A 25311-nucleotide genomic window follows, 5' to 3' on the forward strand; every position below is an offset into this window, starting at 1 on the left:
TGCTGACGGTTGGACTGCACCAGAGGAGCCTTTGGGGCATCAGCTGGAGCAGACTATGTCCTTTCTGCACATATTCACGCCCTGCCCTGTACCCTGGAACCAGCCAACCTTCTCCCACAGCAGCATCCCACTCTGTGGGGTTTGCTGCTGCTCCTGGACCCTCTCCAGAGCAGCTCTGCCTAACAAGCCCCAGGGCAGCCTTGACACCCCCCCTTGCTCTTCACCCAAACTGGGTGGTTGGTGCTGGGGCAGGAAGAGCCGCAGCGAGAGGAGAGTCCTCTCCTTCGCCCCAGCTGTGGTCTGCAAGTGCTAGTTTTGTTCCTTGAAGTTAACTTTTGATATTGGTCGCTATTCCACGCAAGTACCGGTGCGCACCCATCACTTCCCGTGTTCGGTTAATCGCTCATGTCCCTCAGAAGAGCTACTGCAGAACTGCAGCGGAGGTGGGCAGCCAGAGCTGCGTGCCTTATCTTATAGCATCTCCAGAGGTGATGCTCAGCCTCAAAGGTCCTGGCTTAAAGAAACTCAAGGTATCACTACAGATCCCGAGCGCAGGTTTTGGGGGGGAAGGGGGGTTTCTTGCTTTAGAGCCTCCAGGTTGTTCACACAGCTTTTTTTTTGTGATTTCAAGAAATATTCAGCTGCTGTGGAAAAAAAAAAAGGTACCTGAAATGTGGTAATTCAGAGAGGTGCCTCATGCAGTTTTTCCTTGAGATCATTGACAAGTTGCCATGAGGCATCAGATCTGCCTGGAACGGGAAACCCCTTACAGAGACACCAGAGAGCTCGGAAGCTGCCAGGTCAAAACTGCTGCCGGCCAGAAGCGCGTTTCCGCCGCTCCTCACCCCTCTGCCACGGCCAGCAGAGCTCAGCACGTCCAGAACGACCCAAACCAGAAAGAAAAATCCCCCAGAAAAGTAAAAACGCCTGATGGTTACGCATGAGACGTCATGGCAAGGAATGACCTGCTTGGTGGAGGGCAGCAGGATGGTGGCAGGCTTCCTTTGCTGACCAGGAGCGGATGCAGCCTCTGTGTGGGCCGGCTCGGAGTGTGATCACAAAAACCCCCTGAGTCCTCCCCAAACCAACCCCTGGTTGTGGCTGCTGCTGGGGTGAGGGATGCTTTGGCATCCGTCACCCAGCTGCAGCTGTACCAGAAGGAGGAAGAAACTCTACATTGCTTTTAGCATCTCCCCCACCTCCCAGGAATGGTCAGGCACCCACGAGAACACCAGGTTTCATACAGCTGATCCTCACATGGATCACCTCTGCTCTTGTGGAAGCGTACGGTGGTTTTGCCTTTTTCAGGCAGTTCCTTGGAGGGGTGGGCTGTGAGGGGTGCTGAGCCTCCTGCTCCCTCTCTCCACAGTGGCAGAGACTCCGGGGAACCTGACAAATTCCCCTGCCTGTCTGCTTATCCCTGGATGGCACGAAGGGAAGAGGCGAGTCAGATGGGTGCCTGCTGCTCAGAGATAACCAGATCCTGCTCCTTCCTCACAAATCCCCCCTGGCCCCATTAGGCTCCCACTGTATCCACCTCCTCCTGCATCCACCTTCCAGGGATCCAGCGGCTGCAGCAGGGAGAGGACACAACTACCAGGACACGTATGGAAACAGGCAGCATAACCAGTAAATCCCTGGCCCGGCCGGTGCTGGCCAGGCTGCCGTCCCTCCCTCCTCGCTGGCCCGTGCAGGGCAGACGCACCCTTCTCAGCCAGATTAAAGGTGATTAATTGTACCAGGTAGTTCCTGCTACATCTTAATTGAATACACAGCAGCTCCTGAGCACACGCCACTCGGAGCAGGAGTGGGGTTTTAACGCTCACACACAGTCTGAGGATGACAAACCTAAACCACCAGCGGTGAGAGCCCGGAGTACCCAGTGGTGGGCGATGGAGGGTGAGGTCCCTGGGGCAGCAGTGCGGGGGCGGGGTGGGGACAGACCCTGGTGTTAAGAGCCCAGTTCAGCACTGGGAAAAGCCCCATCCTTACCTGCAAGTCCCCTGCGACTCGGCTCTCCAGGGCGCGTGGGCAAGCAGGACGGTGAACACAACCACACACCACCTCTGGGGGGGAAGAGAGACAAACCACCAAGCAGCCTCTGAGCGTAGAGTATTTTGCATCATTTATTTAAATACCTATATTTATGCATTTACAAATTTTCATAGCTCTGTAGCTTTATTTTTTTTTGTCTTTTCCTTTTTGGTAGACAGTATTGCAGAGGAGTTAGCGTCTGTAAAACGAGGTCCAGGTATAAAACTATGCAATGGATGGGAGGAGGGGAGAGGGAGAGAGAAAGAAGTTTCCTTTCATACTCTCCAGGATCAGAAACTGAAGAAAGTGACCGAATGGAGGGAGGGAGAGAGGAAGGGGTGGGACAGACCAACCTCAAACCAGCGGCTCTTGCTCTCAAGCATTACGTACGTCAGTGTTCGGCTACAGTCCTAACGGGATAGGTCGCGTCCCAGCCGGCGCAATGCCTGTTCGCTAAAGCTTTAGCAGGCACGTCGGTCTCTAATGGAAACATAAAAAGGAAAGGATCCTACACACTGAGAACACAAAGGCCTGGACACAGCCTCGTGACAGGTTTCAGGAGGCTGCACGGACTCGCCGGTAGAGCATCCTCATCCCAAACTTCATTTTGCATAAAAAGTTCCCTTTACGAAATCTCAGCATTTAAAAAACCCCTGGTATCTGAGCTCTGCTAGCCTCAGGACTCTGAAGAAGTCACTTGGAAAAATAATACCTCCTGCTTTCCTCGTTTGGAAGCCTTGAAGTGATGTTTTGCTTGAATTGATACCGATTTCTAACAGCTCACGGATTCCCAGTGCTAGCTCTGGGAGGAAGAGGCAACAGATATGGCATCGCAAGATATTTACACACATGGTACAAAAAATGTCCAAGGGTATGAAAAAAATCACCAGTAACACGATTTCGCAGCAGCCTCATTTACACCTGTAATTTTGGATACCATTTATTACATTGTACTAACACACCAGATTCAGGGATGTGCACTCCCCTCAGGACATTCAGGAGTTACAAATAGATCGTGATTGCATAAGTCATATTGCACAATCGTATAAAAACATAAATACTAGCTATTCTATCTTCTTTTTTTCTTTAAATACAAAATACATGTCACATAGTCAAATATTCTTTTCAAGTGCAATTCAGGTGCTCTCTTCAGTCCCTCCAAGAAAAAAAAAAGAAAACAACAACCAAAAAAAAAAAGGCAATCTCTGATGGTTTTGGCACAAAGTTTAAACCTCCGTCCTGTGCCAACAGTTCTAATCCGTACGCCCAAAACTTTATGGAGTAGCAGTCAGATACATGTGGTATAAACCCAGGTTATTTACAGACTGAACCGAACGTACACAGAAGCAGCCTGGGGTCGGCTCAAGCCCTGGGTCAGCGTTGCTGTCGTGAAGGGGGAAGCGACCCTCCTGGCTTAGGCGGGTTGCTGCGGGTTCACATTCATGGGCGGAGGGTGTCCGAGGAGCCCGATGCGCTGTTTCTGCTTCCTCTGCTCCGTCATCTGGAAAATTAAGAACTTTGCTCATTAGGGCCTAGACACTTCCTGTGCGTCACCTCGCCCAAGGACCCGGCTCTGCCTTTTGTGGTTAAGCCTTGACTCTGAAACCCACTTTCCACAAGTGACGCTCCGCCGTGCCAGGCGCTCATCGACGCTCATCAGCATCGCGGGCTGCAGCCCCGGCTCGTGCACTCCTGGGGCACGTCTCATGCAGCCAACTGCCGTTTTGTGAGGGAAAAAAGCTCGGGAGAGCCGGGCAGCCAGCGGGGATTAGTGCAGAGAGCAGCTCACAGAAACCTCCCCCGCTAGAAATTCTTTGTACCCGCTCCAAAGTACGAGGCAGACCAGACGCAGAGGGTGGAAAAAAAGGGGCGAGCCCTGGAGCCAGGCTGGGAATACCCTTGTCTTTGCTGGAATAGACTCCAGCGCTCCCGATGAGCGGGATGACATCCCTCCTCTCTCTCTCTCTGCCAAAAAGCCAAGACAGAGGCAGGGCCGGGAGGTTAACTGCCTCGCTGCCAGACAGCTGAACCCCTGGCAGCTCTTCCCATCAGATAAAGTAACGGGTCTCCTCCTCAGCGCAATCGTCACCTGAAAATGGGCCATCATCTTTTATTACTGAGAAGCTGCCACAGCCCAGCACGCTGCACTCCTTTTTCCAGTCCCCAGGAGGTTTCTGAGGACTTGCATAAGCCCAGACACGCCACATAAGGACAGCTCCGGCGTGGGCAGGGTCTCCAGCCGCCAACAGCTGGATCGCTGCACGCACTTCCCGCCACTCCCTCCGTGACCACATCTGGGCTTCGGAGCAGCCGACACGTGGGATGGCGTGCGGCAGCCGTGCTGAGGAGGCAGCCAGGACAGCGCCTCGTGCCCCAGACCACCGAGGTGTGGGGAGCCCTGATGCTGCTCCTCGGGTGCTCAGGCTGCACCCAGAGCCCCGGCACCCTCAAGGGAAAGTGCAAAGGCCCTGCCACACTGGTGCACGAGCAGCCGCGCTCGCATCCTACTGCTACCACTCCTGCCCCACCGGCTGCGGTGAGGGGTGGCAGGATGCCGGGACAGGCCAGCCGGCTCACAGGGCTTCGCAGGACCCTGCCAGTGATGCCAGCAGCACATCCACCAACCAGAAATCCCAGCCAGCTCGCCAGACAAAGTAATTTTTGATTCAAGCGTAAGATGCAATTTAGAGTATTTTTCTTCCTGACAATTAATGATGTCCCTGGGGTTCTTCTCCTCCAATGTCTCCATCCACAATCTCACTACATTCAGGTTTTGGCTGTTCAATGACAAATGTCACCCAACGTAATTCCTGGTGGAAGCCACTCCAGGGAGAGGGGGCAGCAGGCTCCCACGCCCAGTTCACTGGTAACACACCCCTGAATGCAGCTGTTTGGAAACTTGGTTTCTAGTGACAGTGCCCAGCCCTTCTGTGTCTGGAGCAGGGCATCCTGCTCCTGGGCACTGGAGTGGCCATCTGGTCCAGAGCTCATGGTGGGAAAAGGAACAGGCCAAAGCTGGCAGCTCTGGGCATCTCCAAAAGGCTCCTCCGAGTGCCACAGACCGCACAGCACCGTGCACACCGACGCTTGCACTCAGGCCAACTGGGGGTTACCCTCATTTAACCACTGGGGAAGGGACCAGGATATGTCAATTCCTCTTGAAACTAGGATTTCCCTTTTCCCAAGAGGCACCAGGGAGCAGGAAGAGAGGAGTCTTCCCATTGCCCTCAAATACACATGCTACTCCCCTGCTGAACGCGCCGGGGTGGGTTTAACTGTTACTAAGATAACCCACCAGTTGGTGATGCAAAGAGGCAACAGGGGCTTCACTCATCAGCTGAGCGAACAAGGAGCCACGATTTCAAGCAGCAAATGAACTGATTCAGGGGCCACATGAAATAAAAACAGAAAGGAAGAAGAACAATGAAAAGGGACTGTGGCAGATACTTTTCCTTTTGCCTAGAAAGAGGGATGGCGTAGCCTGATGTGGGTGCCTTCCAAAAGATGAGCTTTCTAAAAACTGGGAAGAATAAAGCAACTGAATGTAAGGCAGGGAGAAAAATGCAACTGCAATGTCGATGCAGAACATTACCAACCCTGCATGGGGTGCAATGCCTGTGAGGCAGAGCTACGCTATCTCCATGGCGGTGGAGCAACTTTAATCTCCATCACACTCACCAAGAGAGTGAATCTCTTGCAAAAGCTTTACAGCTGCAATGACCGCACACCCGGGCTTGGACGGTGATAAAAGCTACGCAGGACGTATTGCAGGGCAGCTGTCAGCCCCTGGAGCAACGCTGACGGGATTAAAAACCGAAACCGAGGGGCCTGAAGTGCATCTGAGTCAAGCTGGACTCGCTGATAATCACACACACACACACACACACACACACACACACACACTGCCCTGTTCCAAAGGTTGTGTGTGATGTGGAGCTAACCCCGGGAATGGGGCATGTGGGAAGAGCATGAGCAGGACACCGGCCGTACGGACACGCTGGCATCTGTCCGTCTGCCCACGAGCCCACGCCAAGGAAGCCAGCCTCAGCTGAGTCACGCCGTGGCCACGGAGGGCTCGGCTGGCAGGAGGCAGTGGTCCTGAGCGAGAGGCTGACGTCCATGAGAGATGCCTGCTGACATCAGAGGAGGGTGCAGGACAGGAGTTTGGGATGATTACAACGTCTAACTAATCCCCTGCTGTTGTGGACATCTTTTTGCATGGAATTAAAGCAATCGAGATTTTAACGGCGCTCGGCACACTGGGTTTCAGTGCCTAACATCTACAGTCTCCAGACACCTAACGAGCCTGGGAAGCAAATGAATGGGAGGTTCTCCCTTTCTTTAATTACAAGACAAGAAACACACATAAAAGTTCTCTGGGCTAGCTCCTTCTCCTGGAGAGAGCCCCTGGTCAGGAGGAGGGATATACTGGTTTGGTCACGTAATTGGAGCATCCTGCAACTTAAGCAGGGCTCTCAGTAACGGTACTTAGGGGAACTCCTAAAAGCTATCACAACACTAATGAAGCTGGTTTCCTCTTTGGCTGTTACAGTCAAACAGCTCTCTAAAAGGTAAATCCTTCATCCTTATTTTCACAAAGCATGAGAAGGGGTTTTAGTGCTTGGTCAGCCAAGAGCTGCAAGCTTCAGAACTAAACACGTCCCGATCCAGAGCTGGCTGTGGCCAATGGAAAGACAGACTCCTGGTGACTGCAGACCACTTTTGAGTCAGACCCTTCCACAAGAAGACATAAGACACATGTTTCAAGGGAATTGTTTCCAGGCAAAACAGCAAAACCACCACCCGGCAAGTATTAAAGCACAGACAAAAGAGCAACTGCCTCTATCCTCTGTCCTCAGAACCAGGTCCATGGCACAGTGTCTGAAAACTAATTACAGCGAGGCTTTCTCCTCCCAACCCTACAGGCTAATCCCTTCCTCATGCTCTGCAGGGTGGCGGGTAAAAGGGGGCATCTCCATCTGAAAAAGGCAGAGTGTGATCGGAAGGCGGGGAGCCAGGGTCTCTGTCAATACCGGCTGCCCGAGACTCACGTCTCCGCGAAGGTAACCAGCTTACAGGGAGCCCAGGCCAAGGCAGGGCAGAGATGGAAGGCAGGAATCTGATTAGTATTGGAGAGAGCGAGGCCAACAGCGGGGCAACAGGCAGATGGCATCAGGAGAGACAAGGAACCCAACCCGCTGGCCATTTCTGCCGTGTGCGATTCCATCGACTGCCCCAGGATACGGCCCTGGCGAGGCAGCAATTAATATTAGCCAGCACTGATATCTCTATAAACTTAACTAACTGAACCATCTGGCTGAGGTTATTAATCCATAAAGATAAGCAGCCGGTCGCTTTGTCACCACAAACAGCTCTCTCCAAGGCGGGAAACAGCCCTTTCCCTTTTACTTCAGTTAGCCCGTAATCCGCGTGGATGAGATGAAATAGAGCCCTGCCGCCTCCGTGGCTTTGCTGGGATTGGGGTGGGAACAACCCCCCTACACTCCCTCATGCCCCAGCCAAGCCAAAAGTCAACACAAGTCCTTGAACTCTGGCTGCACGGGGGAAAAAACCCAACCCCACTGCAGCGTTCACGTGTTTACCAGCGGCAGTACACGCCGCAGCGCACAGCGCTTCTGTGGGTCTGTCTGTCTGTCTGGCAGTCTGAGGTGTGACAGCACCGCAGGGGCTGGTGCAAGTTGACCCCTCGAGTGCTGCTCCAGTTTCTCAGAGGGTTTTGGGGTCCATGCAGCATCAGTACCGTGATCTCTGACTTACAGGGTCACACTAAGGTGTCAGGGGTAAAGCCTGTAACACCAGCACTACCAGCACACAGGCTCCTGTGCCGGCGATCACAGAATCACAGAGCTGCAGGGGTTGGAAGGGACCTCCAGAGATCATCGGGTCCAACCCTCTGCCAAAGCAGGTCCCTAGGACAGGTCACACAGCAGTGACTGATTTAAGTTAACTCCAGCTTTGATTTTTTTCATTTTAACACGAGTTTTCCCTGTCTGGAGGTGGCTGCTTCAGACTACATGCATTCAGCTGGCACTGCCAGGCAGGTTGGTGGGGGCATGGGGCTTTGCATGGGTGGCTTGCCCATTCACTTGCTTCCCAAGCACCAGTTACTTTAGAAAAGCTCTTCCCAGGGTTTGCAGGAGCCATAAAACATCACTTTGTACCAGGACCTGTTTTTTTGCAGGACCTTCACCCTGCCCGTACCAGCGTGGGGACACATGTCCTCTCCCTTACCTGATCTTTAAGCTCTGACAGCTGGCCAGAGAGGTTGGTGACAAGCTTCATGGTGGACTCCAACTTCTCCTGCAAGTTCCTCAGCTCGTTCTGCTCCCCTTCCGAGTCGCTGCTCACGAGAGACATGGCCCGCATCCGGGGGAACCAGTCCAGGTTTCTCTCCTGAGAATCAATCACACATCAGTTCAGTTAGCACCAGCCAAATGGGAACCTGCAGTGAGGGGCTGAGAGCAGACAGGGCTTCAACACAGGGACATTCCTCATGTAGAGGAGCTCTGTAGTTTATATTCATTTGCATCTTACTGGAAAGGTCACAGAATTGCCCACTAGCAGCAACGAGACACTTCAGAGACGCCACTACCGTAAATTACGGCTGCTTAATGCTGCCTTCTCCTTCCCAGAGACTCTCCCTCCCCAGCCACTTCTCTCCCAGACACATTTTGGTGTAATGCCTGGACACTGGGCAATAAACTGACCTGGATTTCACGCCCGGAGCAGCGTTTTCCAGAGCTAGAAACCTGCTGCCATCTTACCATCTTCTAACTCGTGCTGCTTGGAGGATTTCTGCTGGTCGGCTCTTTTGGCCAAGCAGAGTTTGGCCATGCCTTCTAAGGAAAGAAACCATGCTCCAACCTGGAAACACTTTAATAGATGAAATACTTGCTTTTTAACCAAGGAGGAGGAAAAAACCCTGTATTCTGACTGGTCAGTTCAGGCTAAAATGTGGGGCAGATGAAATTGCAACGAAACACTCGTGATAAAGTTTTACTTCAGGCATATGAACTCTCTAACACCCAAATTTGAGGTACTAGTCAGGAACTCGAGCGGACAGGTGCTCAGCTTTATTAATCTGCACGCAAAGGCTCACACGTACACCCGTGTACATGCCAGCAACATTAAAAATAAAAGCAGGAGCAGAAGAGAAAGCCACAAAAGAGGAGGAGGGGTGCACACCGCATCTTGACACCTTAAATTTCAACACCGAACTGGTTTCCTATCTTGTCTGGTTCTCCTCCCACACTGGAGATAGTCTCTGAAACGCAGTTAAGCTAGGGCTGGATGAGATAAGGCTCACAGTGACCCTGCAACAGCAGCTGGCGATGTTTTAACCAAACCAGATGGCACGGCAATGGCCTGCTGGGTGAACAGTGCCCCCAGCCAGAGAGCGATCCACATCACTGGTCACCGGCACCTGAAGCTCGCCCCGTTTCTCAGGGCAGGCTCTTCACGGGGCTCTCTCAACGCCCCCAGCTCATTTGTACAGCACTGTGACTCCCTGGCCCCGATCTCCACCCTGCTCCCATCTCCCCACTCCCTCCTCCTTCCCAGGAGCATCCATCCTGCTTCCATCAAGGCCGTGCATCTCTACAGAGATCCCCAGCTCTGTCCTTTCTGCAATTCAGACATGATGCTGGGATTCATCAGCTTAAATCAGCTGCTCTGATCTGCTCAGAGGAGTTCACCATTGCTGAGATTAAAAGGCAAAAAGCAGGCCCTTTCCCATTTTCCCATGCACCAGGATCCCCACACGATGCAGAGCCTGCGGGAAGGCTTTTTCCTCCTGATCTCTGTTTACAGGGCAGATGGTTTCTGCTAATAAAAGAAAAAAATGTATGTACAAAAAAAATATGCCTTTATTGAGACAAGTGCCAAAATATTTTGGGCTTTAGGAAACGACAGTCCCACAATTAAGATTTAATAGGAGGAACAGGCCACACTTGGCTGCGTGCTGCCAGTCGTGGGGAAATCCTCATTGGGATCCTCACTCCTGCTCCGGTCCGGCACCTCTCCCCAGAGTATCTCCCCTCCCTGCCCAGGGAAAACAAACCAACAGAACTGCTGCTCCCCTCCTCCCTCCCCTCCTGGCCAGAGGTTTCCAAGGACAAGGCAAGGCAGAGTAATATGCAATTTATATTTATATCTGCAGGTTCCCCTGGCCCCGCAGGTCCCCACTCTGGGGTGTGTGGGGGAGCAGAGCCCTGAAGCTCCTGCCTGTGCCTGACTTGCTGGAAGGAAACAATGGGTATTTGAGGTGTTCCCAGAGAGGTGAGTTTCCCCAGAGAGGTGAGCTTCCCCAAAGCCAGGCCATGGCCTTGTGCAGCACAAAGTGGACACAGGGAGCAGGACCTGGAAACACCAACCCCTCCCTGCCTGCATCATCCTCCTAACAGATACCCCAACCCCTTCTAACTTCATCCCACAACACAAGCAAGTGCCGAGGCTGCTGCAGAGGCTGCAGCCTGATGATTATAGGCAGGGAAGGTGACGGGGGTCTGGGATGTGAAATCGAACCAGGAGCCCCGCAGCACTGCCAGCCCCTGCAGGCTGTCAGAGTTTCACACTCGCTGGGCACTGAAAGCCCCAGCTCTCAGAGTCACTGGAGTATGGGAAATCTTGGAATTTAAGTGGAAAAAACCCAACACGACAAAGTCCCTTCTCCCGTTCTCATGGCAATGGTGAAAAATGAAAGACCAGAAAAGCTCCACACAAACTCCAGAAGCTGAGCAAGGAGAAGGCTTGCAGAGGCAAGGCTCTCAGTTCCTGAGGTGTGAGGGCTGGGCTCCCTTTCGAGCCTGGACCTGGCAGTACCACTGCCAAGTCCCGATCTAGCTGTGAAAGAGTTAACAGGGGCACCTGGAGATTTTTCAGGCTTAGAGAAGGACTGACACATCACTCTGCCAACAGGTCTCACCGGGCTGGACCTGACTTGCACTCCCATTGTGGTTTTGTACACCTAGAAGTGTCCAGCTGTCACCCAGCAAGACAGAAGGTGATGTCCACCCAAACGTACTGGGCAACTGCCAGAGGTGGGGTGTCTGTGGGGACAGAGCTGCATCAATGCAGGTAGAATGGGTACCAGTGAGCTCACTGCCCTGTTGTGGCTGCTGGGACCTCTCTGGGGAAGGCAGGAGGGATGCTGCCAGCACGCAGAGGCACGCTTCCTCCTCCTCCTCCCTGCACACAGGAGCCTGCACCCCTTTGCTCTGGCTTCACACGGGAAACCTTCAGCCCATCCCTCCAGCCTCCAGCAGCACCGCAGAGAGAAGCTCCAGAGCCTGGATGGGATGGGGCTGCTGAAAGGCAGACGTGCACCTCAACGCCCGGCCCTGGGGAGGGGGTGTGCACACCTGCTTTTAAACAAATAAACAAATACCCGTGCCTTGGGTGGAGAAGGTGAGAAGGGGAGTCAGGAGGAATGCTGAAAGGGCAGCGGCCAGGAGCGTCCGGCTGCTGTGCAGCAGCCAGCCCGGCTCCCGGCCCCAGCCTGCCGGCAGCGCTCCCTCCGCAGAGCGCTTCTATTCAAGGCTGAATAAAAGATTTATATCTTGATGATCTAGTTTCTGCTGAACTTTAACTGAACACCGGGGTGCCTTTAAAGATACAGCCTCACATCTTCTCCCCGGGGGGTTGGTAGTTTGTTAGAGGCGTCAAGCCAGCCGTGAAGGGAAAGGCTCCCCCCGGCATTGCTCCCTTCTTCCCTGGGCCTTGTCCCGCCGCGCACCCTCCCGGCTGCTGGCACCTCGCATACCAATGCAGTTATGCACTGTCTGCTGTGGTCCTCCTGCAAGCGGAGGCACCGGGATCCTGGTGTGCAGTCAGCTCCCTCTTCCCGTCACAGTGGCAGCTTCCTCTGCTTCAACAGACGAACTGACTGAAGCCACTGACGGAAGCTGGCTAACCACAAGTGCTGGGTTTCGGTTTAGCTCTTTTTCTAGGTAAAGTTGGAAAAGTCCCTGTTGTAAAGCAAAATATCATTAAATCTCAGACATGGGGGCGATGCTGACCGTCCACGATTGGAAATTTGAAAAAGAGGAAGCGGCACTGTGTGATGCAGATGCAATTCATTCTGAGAAGCACCCGCTCCTCCCTGCTTCTGCCGAAGAGTTTGTTCTAAGAAAGGTCTCTGAGGCAACCTCCGTGTGAGCCGTGCCAAGAGATGCATTAGCTCCTCGGGCAGGAGGCGGCTGCCAAAGGCAGGGACCGGGGCTCATCCTCACCCCTGGCTGCCCTGAGGGAGATGCTGGTTCGCTTCTGGGTCTCCATTTATTCAGCTACCCCTGCACCCGATATTTATGGGGTGCTGAAGGGCTATAGTTCAAAGCTCACCCAATCAATCCCCCGCTGCCTGCCACAGGAAGGCTGCCCAGCAGCCAGCATTTAGTGGGGGAAAGCGGCGGCAGCAGATTTCGGTTTCGTACCCGGTGCAGCTAATAAACAGCTTTGTGAAGCACTTTGAAAATAAAGTTGTTTGTTTGTGGGGAGATGAAACTCCTCTTGGTTCTTTCTTGTGCTTCCTGGAAAAAAGCACCACGTCAGGCTCGCTCTCTCTTCTGCAAAGGGCTCCCCATCACTTCTTCCACAGCCAGCCACACTTCTCCCCTTGCCACCGACACCGAGCCCTGGGCTGTGTCCTGTTCCTCCCCCTGAAAGAGCATTTTCAGATCCTCACGTGCACCAGGTCTTGAAACAGGAGGCTGAGGGTAGGAGGTTACTGGTACAAACATCTCCCTTTTCACTGCTGCCACTGATTAAATTAAGTGGCTTTTACACCTGTGCAGAGCAGGGGACTTGGAGCGCAGCCCACCTTTCCCAAAGGTGGAAGACAACCGTGTCCCTGTATGAAATGATCCCCCCACCTTGTACATCCCTGTGACAGCTCTGCCACCGGTGACGCGCTGGAGCCAAGCACTGTGTTCACTGGCAGTGCAGTTACCCCACCCCAAGCACCACCCCACAGGATGCTGGCTGCAGCAGAGGCACAGCGGGCCCCGCTGGGAATCCCTGGGGGAGATCTCTGTGCTCCCGTGGGAAGGACGGCCACCTCACCACAGCAGCCTGCTCGTGGCTGCTGGGCTCTACCCGTGAAGTAGGACGTGTTACACCACGATCGCTGGGGCAGGACAAAACGTTTAAGCATGCAAAGGCTGAGCAAACCAGCTGCTGGTGGTGATGGCTGCAGCCAACCCACCTACTCTTGCACAACGCATCCGGCGTGGCCGCGGAGCGCCCTGCGGCCTGGGGTCACGGGCTCCCTGCACCACCAGCATGGAGGGGGCGGCCGTGATGACTCAGGGGATGGACGCCTCACCCCCACCCCGGGCCATCTCCTCAGCACACACAGCCCCACGGGGTTTTTTCTGTCCCGGCCAGCTTGCAGACAGAGCGGTTTGTCCTGTCACCCTCCATGGCTGCCAGTTGGAACCCCCCTCCCTCCTCTCCCTTCCCAGGCAGCAGAGCCCCAGCAGCAAGGACACCACGCCCACCCTACATGCTACCTGGGGATCCACCTGAATCCACACGCTCTGCAAGCAAGGCGCTGCACAGAGCCAGGCTGAAGCCTTTCCTCCTGTTTTCACCCCCTACGCCCTTTTTCTGCCGCGCTCTGCCAAAGCAAAGCCCCTGACTCCCCAGTGGGGATGCTCACCCGACATCCCCCGCACGGACACCCACCCGGGCGGGAGATCAGGGATAACCAAGAGCTCAGCCACGCACAGTTCATGCCAGCGGTGGGAGGCTCGTGCCGCAGGGCACGCCAGCTCTCACACCTCTGGAGGGGCGGACGCGCTAACGCTGCGTGGGGAAGGCGAGGGTGACCAACCATTTCCCCCCCCAGCAGGCTCTGGTTTGCAGCTCAGCGCCCATTTCAAGGGTGGAAGAAGTTGCTTCACTATCTCAAGGCAGAGCTGGGCCCCTTGCCTATGACACAGTGTTTCCAGCAGCCCAGCACCCTCTGCCAAACACACCTTTGGCTCTTTTATGCCTCTGCTATTATTTATTGTTTCACCCTGTAATTATATTGGCTAACTGGTGAGGTATCTCAAGATGCAGCTTGTTGGGAAGATAGCACCAAATTAAGCACCATCAAGCTCCAGTTCAGGTGCTGACCTCCTTGGTCCTCCTCCTACTCCTCTTCTGCTTGCACCCAGTGTCCCTGCAAACTGAAATCCCAGGTTCCTTCATCTATAACCAAGCAACTGCACACACATCACTTGTACAGATGCTCCCCTCAGCATCTACACCTGGGTCAGTAAGTATTGATCTGGCAGATCTTTTCTACTTGATTTTGCCCCAAAGATCATGATTCCCAAGTACAAATTACAAAGGTAACAAAGCTCCTAACACTCTCAAACTGTAATTGCAGCTGTATCCCTGTCTTTCACCGACACTGGAGTTGTTACAACCCTTGTGAAATGCTTTAGGTTTCAGGCCCCGTGGCCTGCCACTCGTTACTGCTATAGGTGCCGCAAGTTACACCCAGGCTCGGCCATCTCTGCCTGAATCACACCCAATGCAGAGCCTGGGGACACAGCAACCCTTCAAATCCACATCACGTGAGCCCCGTGCAGGCTGTGAATCACGCTCCCGAGGAGTTTCGGAGCACAGGGCAGCCTGGGAACTGAACTCCTCTGGAGAGCTTTCCAGTCAAACTCGCACTTCTGGAAGAACGCAATTTGAAAAGCCTGCTGCTGATGGAACCCTGCCTGTGCTTCCTATGCCTCGACAGAAGGTACCAGGCACAACGGGCACTGAGAACAGCAGTCAGGAATAGTTTCCAGTTATGGCACGGTGCATGGCTCGAGACAAAGAAAAACCCCACCCCTGTGATACATTTAAGCCTCCAGTTTTGTAGGAAGAGGTTAATCAGGGCACAAAAGGAAATCTCTAGCCTTCGTTTCCATCCCAAATCCCTTTCAGGCTATCTGCACCATCGTTCCTGTTAATAAACGGTTCCATTTTCAAGTGACAACGCAACCCAGTTGGAGATTCGGGACTCAGTGCTCCCGATCTGGACACGTGAGCTTGGGCAATCCCTCACACCTCTCTCCCTCGCCTCTGCAATCAAGGTTAATGACACGTATCCCGCTCGATGCAACAGGCCATTAAAAATCTGTGGAAACTGCTCGAGCTAGTGAGGAAGCTCTGTGCTCAAAGCTCTGCTAAGGAGTCTGTTTCTTTAATAGGCACGTCTGCGTGTGTAAGAAAACCACTCAGAGCCATGCAGCTCTCACCCACACCCAGCAGACGCTGCCGTCAAGGTGTGTGTATGCAAATCCCCACGTTGGGGTATGCAGGGATCCTGCATGCAGGCGACAGCTCGCTGAGGCTGCACAGCAGCTGGTGAACACAGAGGGACCTGAAGCACATAGGTGGTTTTCTGTGCATCAAGGCTCAGAGTCGGGCTTCTTCCCCGTCTTATAACCGCCTGCCAACAGCTGTTTGGAGCAGAGCTCTGCCAAGACTCCATCCGCAGCTGCAGCGCCGGGGCTGCTGCCGGGGAGGCTGCCCCAGTCACCGCAGGCAGGAGCAGAGAACCTGAGAAGAAATTCTCCTCGAGACGGGATGGGGAGATAAGACATTCAAATGAACTGCTCTGCAGGGAGTTGCACCGAGTTCACATTAGTCATTTGGGTGGGGATGTCAATGTCTGGCCAAGACGATAAGTGGATCCCCCCACCTCCTACACACACGGCATTATTCAGACATCACCTGATCTTCCCCGGTGACTACAAAGCCACACAGCAGCTGAACCGTCCGCCTTTGTTCCTGGGAAACACGGGAGGCACCGGGTTACCAGCTCCACAGCACCATTAGCATGTTCCCCAGCTACACACACACTTCTGGAAAGACGCTGATCCATCCTGACACCTCGCTCTCCCAAGTGCGATGGAGCCAGGTGAACAGAAGTTAGGTCACTGGGAGGGCTGTATAGACACCAAGAAGTAAAGGCTGTCTCTGTTACCTACAGCACTGCTGGGCCATTAAACAGCTGGCAGGAGGAGATGGGCTTCCCCATGCCAACCTTGGCTGCCATCTCCTGAAAGCCACGAGGTTACCAATGGTGCCAGCACTGTTAAGGGACCTCAGGACAGCGGCCAAGTCACTGGGGTGCAGGTGTGCAAGCTCAGCTTCTCCATCAAACACAACCAGCAATCCCGTTCCCCCACTCACATCACTCCAGCAAATCCCAGCTATGGTTTTTAAGACACCCCAAGCTGTACATCATGTGTCACTGCAGGGTGACGCCCGCCTTACCAGTGGACGTATTATCCCTGTTTTGAAGCCTTGAAAAGTCAGAATCAAAACTCAATCAGTTTAAAGGGGGAAGAGCTGGGGATGAATTCCAGGCCTCCTATCAAAAGTCTGGAGTTGCAGCTACAACAACACTGCAGCCCAGCTTCCCACACAGCAGCACACACACACCGGGCTCCACAACAGGACAAAGCCAATCTGAGGTTGCAACCAAGAGACCCGTATTTGTATCAGAACAGCCTTCCTGGAGGTATGGTGACAATTCAGTACTAAACAAGCAGATGAGGGTTTGCTTTGTGAGATCACCAGGGGATTTTTAATATTTGCTTTACTCAGGCTTACGGTGCTCAAAATACTTCCAAACCTTCAGCTCTGTTTAACTCATGACCTCTTTCTTCACACTGTGTTCTACCTCGATGAGCTTCCGTGAAGAAATGTAAAACTCCCTGCAGAACTATAGTGAATCCCCCATTTTCAAGGCCACGATTCCCTTCTATGCTGGGGCAGGTTCCTGCAGGCTACAAGATGAATTCCACGGGCAAGACTCGGCTCTGCCATCCCCAGTACAGTGGAGAGCCTCAGAATTGCCTTTCCACACACATTATTTTTAGACAAGAAAACATCAAAATTCAAGATCACTCTTAAAGCTTCTGAATATTCACTAACCAGAAGTAAAACTGTCCAGGATTCTTTTGATACCACCGTGCTTAAAATATCTTTAAAGCACTGTACAAGCAGCACTGGATGCAACACACAAGCTGATGGGGAATGTCATTTTAGTGTCCTAAATTCGGGGTTGGCTGGGGTTTTTTGGTTGGGTTTTGTGGGGTTTTTTTAATGTTCTGTGGTGTTGGAACAACCCACCAACACTAAATGGTGAAGTTGGTTGTTGGGTGGTTTTTTCACTGTTGCCAAAAGGCAGAAATCCCAGCCCTTTCTGAGGATGTTCTGTTGGGAGTCAAGGCAAAGGTGAAGCGGTTCGAGGTGGGTGCTGTCATCACAGCATGATGGGGAGCACGTTACGCTGCCTACCCTCGACTACTAAAAATGGGTATGAGCTGCTGCTGAGCCATGGAGCTGCGTGGCAGCCCCTGGAAAAGCCGTGCCCCATCTTTGTCAGCACCAAAGATGTTAGAGTGCCACCTTCAGTCGAAGATGTGGGGAGAAGGATCCCTTTCACCTCTGCCCATGACACACAAATAGGCTTTCCAAGAGGAGCCGGTGGCTGCTGACATCAACCCAACACAGGTTCCCATTCACCCCTCTCCAAATACAGAAGAAACCATGGTGTCCAACCAGGCTCAGGTCTTTGGGACCACTCACGTCTTTACAGCTTTCCTCTTGCCTGTCCTGGATTCACAGGACAAAGACAGAAAGCTTGAGTAAAAGGGGAACTGTGCCCCAGGTTACCCCTAGATACACCTCAGGCAGGAAAAAAGGATTCCTGACTATTCCAGAAGTATTTAAAACAGGTCTGGCAGGGAAATATCATTGTGTTTTACATTCATTTTCTAGGGTGGAAAAGAATGTTTTTAATGTTAAAGGATGATGGAAAGAAATTGCTCCTGATATTCCCAGCAAGCTTTGCCAGATCAGGCCTAAGGAGCAGGAAACAGCCTAAGGCCTGTGAAACACTGCTGAGATCTCTGGCGTCAGAGCAGCAGCAGCCTGAGCTGCTCTGGTCACGCCTGTGCCGGGCTGTGGCAGACCACTGGTGTGTAAAGTACTCTTACTTCCTACTCCAGGGCTTGCAGGGTTACACCACGCTTCCAGCAGCACTGCAGTGAGACCCTGCTGTTAATTCTCACTTGACAACTGGCTCATGAAATGCAAAAAGCGACCAAGCACAGGATGTACTCCAACCTTCCACCTAGAGCATGCAGTTACATAAAATCACATCTGCACGGGACACTTGGGCTGTGCAGAGTTTATCCACATTCTCATTATTGAACACCCAGTAATTAGCCTTTGCTGGCATGCTAGGAACAGGGATTCTGGTAAACTCTCTCCAGTTTTTATCACAGATGCATTTGGTGACTGAGTTTTGGTTCTTACCTCATTTGAACCGTTGATCCAAAGTGATAATTTGTTTGCAGATGTTTGTTAATTGAACCTTTCTTAAAACCCCAAACAAACCTCAGTTTTAACACAACCCAACTCCATCTTTTAAGAGCAGAAACATTTGGAGGAGCAGGGTGCTTCTCCCTGAAGCAATGCTTGCTGCAGCAGGGTGAAGAAAGGGAGCAACACGCTCAGGCTGGAAGGCAGCAGCGATGCACTTCGCTATCTCACTGTGCTAATCCTCTATCAGGTGACTGCTCACAAGATTTCTTTAAGCCCTCATTAGGGAGGCAGAAATCCAGAACTAGGACATACACTTCAGTGACCCCAAAGTAACATGTTTAACCTCCAAGGGATCTCGGGGGGATTTACATGCTGACCGGGCCACGACAAATCGCCCCTTTAAAGGTAGGTGGTACCCCAGCAGCAAAAAAGCTGCAGAGATTAGAGAACTATTCTGATACTTGTCTGAAGGCAGATAAAGAAATAACTAACTGAAATCTTCTAAGCCAGACTCAACTGTTGCTAACCACCCAGAAGACACACAGATCAGTAATTGGGGTTTAGGATCTAATTCCAGGAGCTCTGAGCCCGCAGCTTGGCAGAGACGAGGTGTTTAATTCTCTCATTAAAAGGCCTAACGATTGACTAGATATTAATTTTAGGGTTTTTACAATAGTAAGCTAAAATCATATGACACCAAACCCTGCACGTCAGTTTAAGATACTTACACCAGGACACGTTATAACCTGTTTGTTGCACTTCAAGACAATTGCCCCAGCTTGAAAATCTTCCCCTTAACCCCGAGTTTTCAAACCAGAATAGCTTCTCTTTGCCTGATTTAAAACCACAGGGGCCACCTGAGCTTATCCCTGCCCAGGTAAACACAGGGGAGCCTTTTGGAGCCTGGGGAGCTGCAGGTAGGGAGCCCCCAGCTCCCCATGCGAGCGCGGTGCCGCAGCACGTGTCGGCTCCCACGCGTGCCCCTTGGCAGCGTGCTGCGCCGCGCCGCCACCGGCGCAAGGGCTTTTAGCCAGCTGCTGTGCCAAGCACATCTGCAGCGTATTATCTGCAGAAGATGCTTCTAAAAGGAAAGGCATTGGGTTAAGCCTCTTACTAAGCCTTACTCCAGGTTTTCTGCTCGCCAGATATTTAACATACAGAATGCTGTATTCACCACACGTGCAGTGTGCTCTAATCTGGGGGGGGTGTGTGTTTAAGTAAATGAAAAAACAAAGCTCCAAACTCACCTTGATCATTTCTGCCACGTAACTTTCTGGTCCTGTATATTCTGTTGAGTCTTTGACTTTCACTAACACGATGAAGCACAGATAATGCCACATATTGTGCTCTTCTTTAATGTGCTCTTCAAACGTGACTGTCTTGTTATCAAACTTATCTCTCTCCAAACCTACGAGAGCGACACACATACAGCTCTTACTATGTATGAACTGGTATGAAGAAAAGGAGCTTGAAGAATAAAACTTGTTTCTGCAGTCCTCTGCACTGGACATCACTCTTAAATGAACTCAGAGTGACAGGGATAAGCACCACGATGCAGGGAGGAGAGGAGAGAAGGCATCACAGTGAGTACCGGTACTGCTCACGTATAGTATATGGAACAGAAAACTTTTGGTTACAAAAAAATGCAGTTTGTTGGATTTACTAGCTCATCTTCTATTTTTAGGAAAAATGACATCAACCACAAGTTTTGCTTTGCAGCAAAAGTTCAAACATTACTCCTGTCAGTCTGGGCACTGCATGGCTGCTGCACGGGCACTTCATTTAACCACACCAGCCTGAAAGGCTCAGCAGCTTAATTCCCTGTCTGCTGGTGGGACAAGCTTCCAGAGGCACTACTCAACACTCTGCAGCCTTGGGAAAAAGAACTGTTTGTAAAGATCTCTCCCATTCCAATAGGAAACTATTCTTTGAAGGAGAGGAGAAACAGAAACTAAGGAAGTTATGAAAAAATATTATACTGAGTGTACATCCCCCATCTCTTCCTGCTGCCAAGCTCCTCTGCACGTGGTACCCGAGAATATCAGCTGGCTGAGTGCAAGGTAAGAACAGCCAGAGATCCAAGACTCCAGTTTCCCACTGGAGCTTGCAGCTACCTCTGACTTGGACAGAGTAACTAACCCCTTACCCTGAAGTGTGATGTTACACTTACCACAAATAAAGCAAGTTGTTTTTAGAATTTCTTCTTTCTTCTGTTTTTCGCTCCTTAAGTCAGCAAAAGTGTCAATGATCACACCAAAAATCAGGTTAAGGACAATGATGATGACCATGAAGAAGAATAACAGATCATATATCACTCTAGCAGCAAAGAGAGGTTCCTGCAAGATATGTATTTTAATGATTAATCACCCAAATATGTGCACACTGAGCCCTCACCATGCCTTCCTCCCTTCAGCTGCCCCAACCACCTCTCCCTTCAGAGTCTCCATTTCTGATGCTCTCCAGTGATAACTCACAACTCAAAACATCAAGTGAAACTAATATGTAAGATTACTGAAAGCCAAATTAGTCAGCTTCCAGTACGGAGCCTCTACAGAGCTGCTGCTCGTGCTGCGTCCAAGTCTGGCCTCTTCTCTCTCACACACTGAAATCTGTTCCCTCCTCACCCCTGTCTGCAAGCCCACACAAATTATATCCTTACATAATCTGCTTATAGGTCAATATATGTCCAGTGTTGACCAGACAGTCTTCTAGTGGAATGGCACAGCATTCATTTCCTCTACTCCAACTGCCACATTAAGGTGGACTTCTCAGCACCCATCTCCTATCGCAGGCCTGAACACCCAAACTCGTAACCCCATCTTCAGAACCATCCCACCAGTTGGGTGCCAAGCTTTTATTGAGAATTATGTACCTTTTAAACCACTGGAAGCTGAAAACTAAGGCTAAGTATTAGAAAACACTTTGAAGTTGCAGACAATGCAGACAGGTATTTGCTCTGACCAAGGCTGCTCCTCTGGCCACTAATGTGGTTTTGGGGAACGAGCAGAGAGGGGACAGTCTGGGACTCAAACAGGCACAGCCAGCTAACACAACACCTGGATGGGCAGCTTTGGGTATTATGACAAATTCCTGCTGCTTTGACTGGTCCTGGCTCTCTGAAGATGGCTCCATACAGTATCCATCCATCCATGCTCCATTCCCACAGTCCCAGCTCCAACCCCACCTTTGTCCCTGTCTTTTCATCCATTCCCTGGCTTGCTCATCTTGCCTTTCCCTAGTGACACTCCCCAGGTTGACTCATGCCACTAGCATGGTACCAGCTACCACTGCATTTCCATCCTGCTCCTTCACTAGCTGAAACTCCCGAACTCCCAGCAGACTGTTGCTACACCATTCCTGTTCTTTCGGGCCCCATTCTGGACAGCCCTCGAGCTAAAAAAAGCCCTAAAAAAAAGATGGGTAGAAGCTGGTTTGAACTGTCTGCTGCTTGATTTGATACTACAGATTGAACTGTATCACAGAGAAAGCGCAGCCCCTTCTAGTTGCGATGCGTCCTCTCTCTGTTTAAAGGGAGAAGATACACATTTTCCCCAGCAGAAGATCCCCAGCCCTACAGAGTTATCACTCTTCCTCCCCCATTCAGCGATAATTTACCTCTTTGGATGGTTTCCTGAGCACATCACCTACTCCACCCCCACTCCGGAGCCCGTGACTCAGTACAGTAACAATGCACATCAGCAGCGTCTCGCACGTATGCTCTTTATTCTCTTCCTCCATTTCTTCAGCAATCAGTTCTATTAACACAGCAAGCAAAGACACGTTTCAAAGGCAAGAAGATGGGTTTAAATAATTCTCTCCATCCCTTGCTGGTTATGCTTTCTACCCCTTTGGAAAAACCCAGTGGGTTCCCAGCCAGCATCACAAACCTCCTCAGCTCTCTCAAAGAGCCGACCATCGGAGTGGGGTCTCTGCTCTGGCTCTGTCCTGCCCTCCTCTCCCCTCCCAGCAGAGCTTTCTTTTGCTCTTGAACTGCTGTTTTTGACTTGGTTAAGTATCTCTTTCCATTTCTGTTAGCATGCACAGCTCAGATCACCAGATGCCTGTTTATACAGCATCATAGCTTTTTGACAGCTCAGAGGACAAAGTGTTGCCTCTTACACTCTCCCTTGGTGCCTGACAGATTGCACAGCCTTTGGGCTGCACTCAAAATGGCAACTTCGACTTGGATTTCTCAAATGGCTAAAATATCACTGCTTGTGGAAACAGCCTTTCACTGAAAAAGTAACACACTTTTTTTGACCCTCTCTCCATTTGGCTGAAGCCTCCAACTTCACTGTTTCAGAACTGCTAGAATTAATTACTGCATCTCATATACTCTCCCCGTACCCAAAAGTCTCATGACTTTGGTTTCGCCACAAAAACCCACTCATGAACGGATCCTCCCATGGACAAGCCCTAGAAGGGCCCAAAATCCCCCTGTACTCCAGAAACAGCCACAGCCCAAGACAGTAGAGAAACAGCCAAGGATTTGGTCATCATTAAGATCCCAGCCCACATCAGACCCTGATACTGGGTTGATTATTTAATGATATAAAACCACCTCTGGAGCTCTCCTCTCTGCAGCCAGAGAAAGCAGCACGGTCCTCCCAGAGCTGAACAAAGCAGCTATCCTTGTATTGCTGCTGAATCCGAGTTCATCAAAGAAGATACTGGAGTAAACCAGCCACCTCCTCTTGTGAGCACAGGCTTGTGGCCATTATTGACCTCTGAAACATTTGACCATAGGAGCTCCACTCCTACGAGGAGCAGCAGTGCTCTGTCTGGCTCCTGCAGCCAGCATCATAAATCTCAGAGAAGTAAATCACATTTTCTAGAAAATAAACCTGAAATATTTCAATACCCAATCTGAGGCTGGTGATTAGGCTGCAAGTAATATCTCACATGCACTTTTTTGATCTCAACCCCCCCCTCAAACCTACCCTCCCTACTTAATCCATTGAGTACTTCCTGCCACGATATTAAAAGCAGTTTCCTTAGTTAGCTAGATAGAATAACGCTGACAATAAATGATGCTCTGCTGTGTATTTCACAGGGCATTATCCCTGAGATCCCATTTAATAGCCTAATGTTTTAAAATAATAAACTTTGCAAGGAGGTAAACTGCATCACTTCCTTCTCAAATTGATAAGGTAGAAAATGAAAGAGCCTGACAGTGTTTCATCCAAGGATGATTTGGCTCTTTGTTTCTCTAGTTTAATCAGGCCATATAACAAATATTAACGCTGCTGGCCTAAGTTCACCCTTTCCCAAGTCACCCTGCTCGATGCTCCGCTCCCCAATTCATTACACAGGGTGTTGTTATTATTTCTTTTAATGACTCTTTAAATTTAAGGTGCTTAACTAGAAACTGTGACAACTCAGGGTGTGAGTGACGACCTGAAGAGCAGATACTCACGGTCTGAAGGGATGATAGAAGAACAGTTCTCGCTGCTGCCTGCTTTGCACACGTCTGAATAGAGGAACTCTCCAGTCATGGTCTCACCTGGTTCTGTGCGATCTGAAAGGAGAAGGTGATGAATCCAATGGGAAGTTTAACATTTTGGATGTTTTGCAAGATTACTTCTTAAGGCACCCCATAATATTCATCATGCAATTACTAGGCAGATTTAGAATGGTATATTATCCCTGAGTTTAGAAGGGCATGGCACTTTGATACACACATTCAATGATTTTTAATCAAAACATAACCCCCTCCAGATTTCTATGAATTAAAGACCAAAGCTGTGTGTTTCTTTTGCATCAGAATCAGAGAATCACAGACTGGTCTGGGTTGGAAGGGACCCCAAGGATCACAGAGCTCCAACCCCCTGCCACAGGCAGGGACACCAACCTCCAGGCCTGGAGCTACATAAGGTTGCCCAGGGCCCCATCCAACCTGGCCTTGAACACCCCCAGGGATGGGACATCCACCCTCTCTCTGGGCAGCCTGTTCCAGCCCCTCACCACTCTCTCCAAAGCAGAGCGAGTAATCGAAGCCATTGGGAAAACTCTATGTCCTAGTGCACAGCAGACATTCAAGGTGCCTTGGAATGTGCCTTTCTGTGCCAGGATCAAACCAAACCTCCTGCCACACAGCAGGAATTCTTTAGCATTTCTCTAGCTGCATGCAATGACAGAGTCAGTGAGGTTTGGGTCTCTCCCAGGGTTGGCAGTAAAGTTAGATAAAATAGTGGGAATGTCCAGTATCTCTTGTGAGAATGGCTTAGGTGTCAGAGGAAAAAGCTGAGGCAAAACCCAAACCTCTCCTCTAACGCCTTCCGTTGCTGCGATCCCCACCCACTGAGTTGCTTGATGCAAAAAACCCAACCCAACCTAAATTTTAACTGTAAGAGCAAGCAACCTAAGGGCAGCCCAGAGACGACTGCTGTGGAGTGTGAACTCCAGCAAGTATCTGAGGGAGGCTTAATACAGCCCATAAAAACTGTGAGTAAACCACAGTTCGAGCGCTAAACCTCGACTTCCCATGAGTGCCTCTTTGATGCCCTTCACTTACATTCAGGCTGTTCTTTCACATAAAACACTAATTTTTGTTATGTTGAGACTAAAGCCCTCTGTCACCATCCAATGTTAGGTATCTGGCAAACCAAGGCAGCCCTGAATCCTCCCAGCACAGAGCCTTCTCTGCCATAGCCTCCCTAAAGTCTGCTGGTAATTCAACTGGGGGAGGGAGTAGGTGTAGCTGAATTAGATAATCTCAACTGTTTTAGCCAACAGCGAGGGGGGAGAGCTCAATCTCAACGGCTGTAGCCAACAGCAAGGGGGGAGAGCTCAACTGTGTGCAGAAGCAGCTAAGTGCTATCTCCAGGGGTTCTCCTCCTCCCCCCCATCCCTTCTTTGTGCTGCAGCAGGTTACGGTGTTTTGCAAAAATACTGGGGTGTCTGTTTGCTCCAGTCAGTTTGTTTAAAAAA

The 25311-nt window shown here is 51.2% G+C and overlaps 1 protein-coding gene across 4 annotated transcripts in view; it reads right to left on the reverse strand.

Moving 5' to 3' along the window:
- Positions 1-3010: 3010 nt before the first annotated feature.
- ITPR1 (inositol 1,4,5-trisphosphate receptor type 1) overlaps positions 3011-25311 on the reverse strand; it is a gene marked incomplete at its 5' end in the record, with an annotated part of 159646 nt that continues 137345 nt past the window's right edge. For all 4 annotated transcript variants that reach the window (XM_084269793.1, XM_084269792.1, XM_084269791.1 and 1 more), the window contains 6 exons: positions 3011-3535; positions 8287-8448; positions 19629-19789; positions 20552-20717; positions 21997-22136; positions 23798-23899. In XM_084269793.1, the coding sequence (XP_084125919.1) occupies positions 3449-3535; positions 8287-8448; positions 19629-19789; positions 20552-20717; positions 21997-22136; positions 23798-23899 (818 nt within the window). In that variant the 3' untranslated portion in view covers positions 3011-3448. The remainder of the gene's footprint in view (positions 3536-8286; positions 8449-19628; positions 19790-20551; positions 20718-21996; positions 22137-23797; positions 23900-25311) is intronic.

Source organism: Gallinula chloropus (assembly GCF_964237585.1).
Source record: "Gallinula chloropus genome assembly, chromosome: 12".
Taxonomy (NCBI): Eukaryota; Metazoa; Chordata; class Aves; order Gruiformes; family Rallidae; genus Gallinula; species Gallinula chloropus.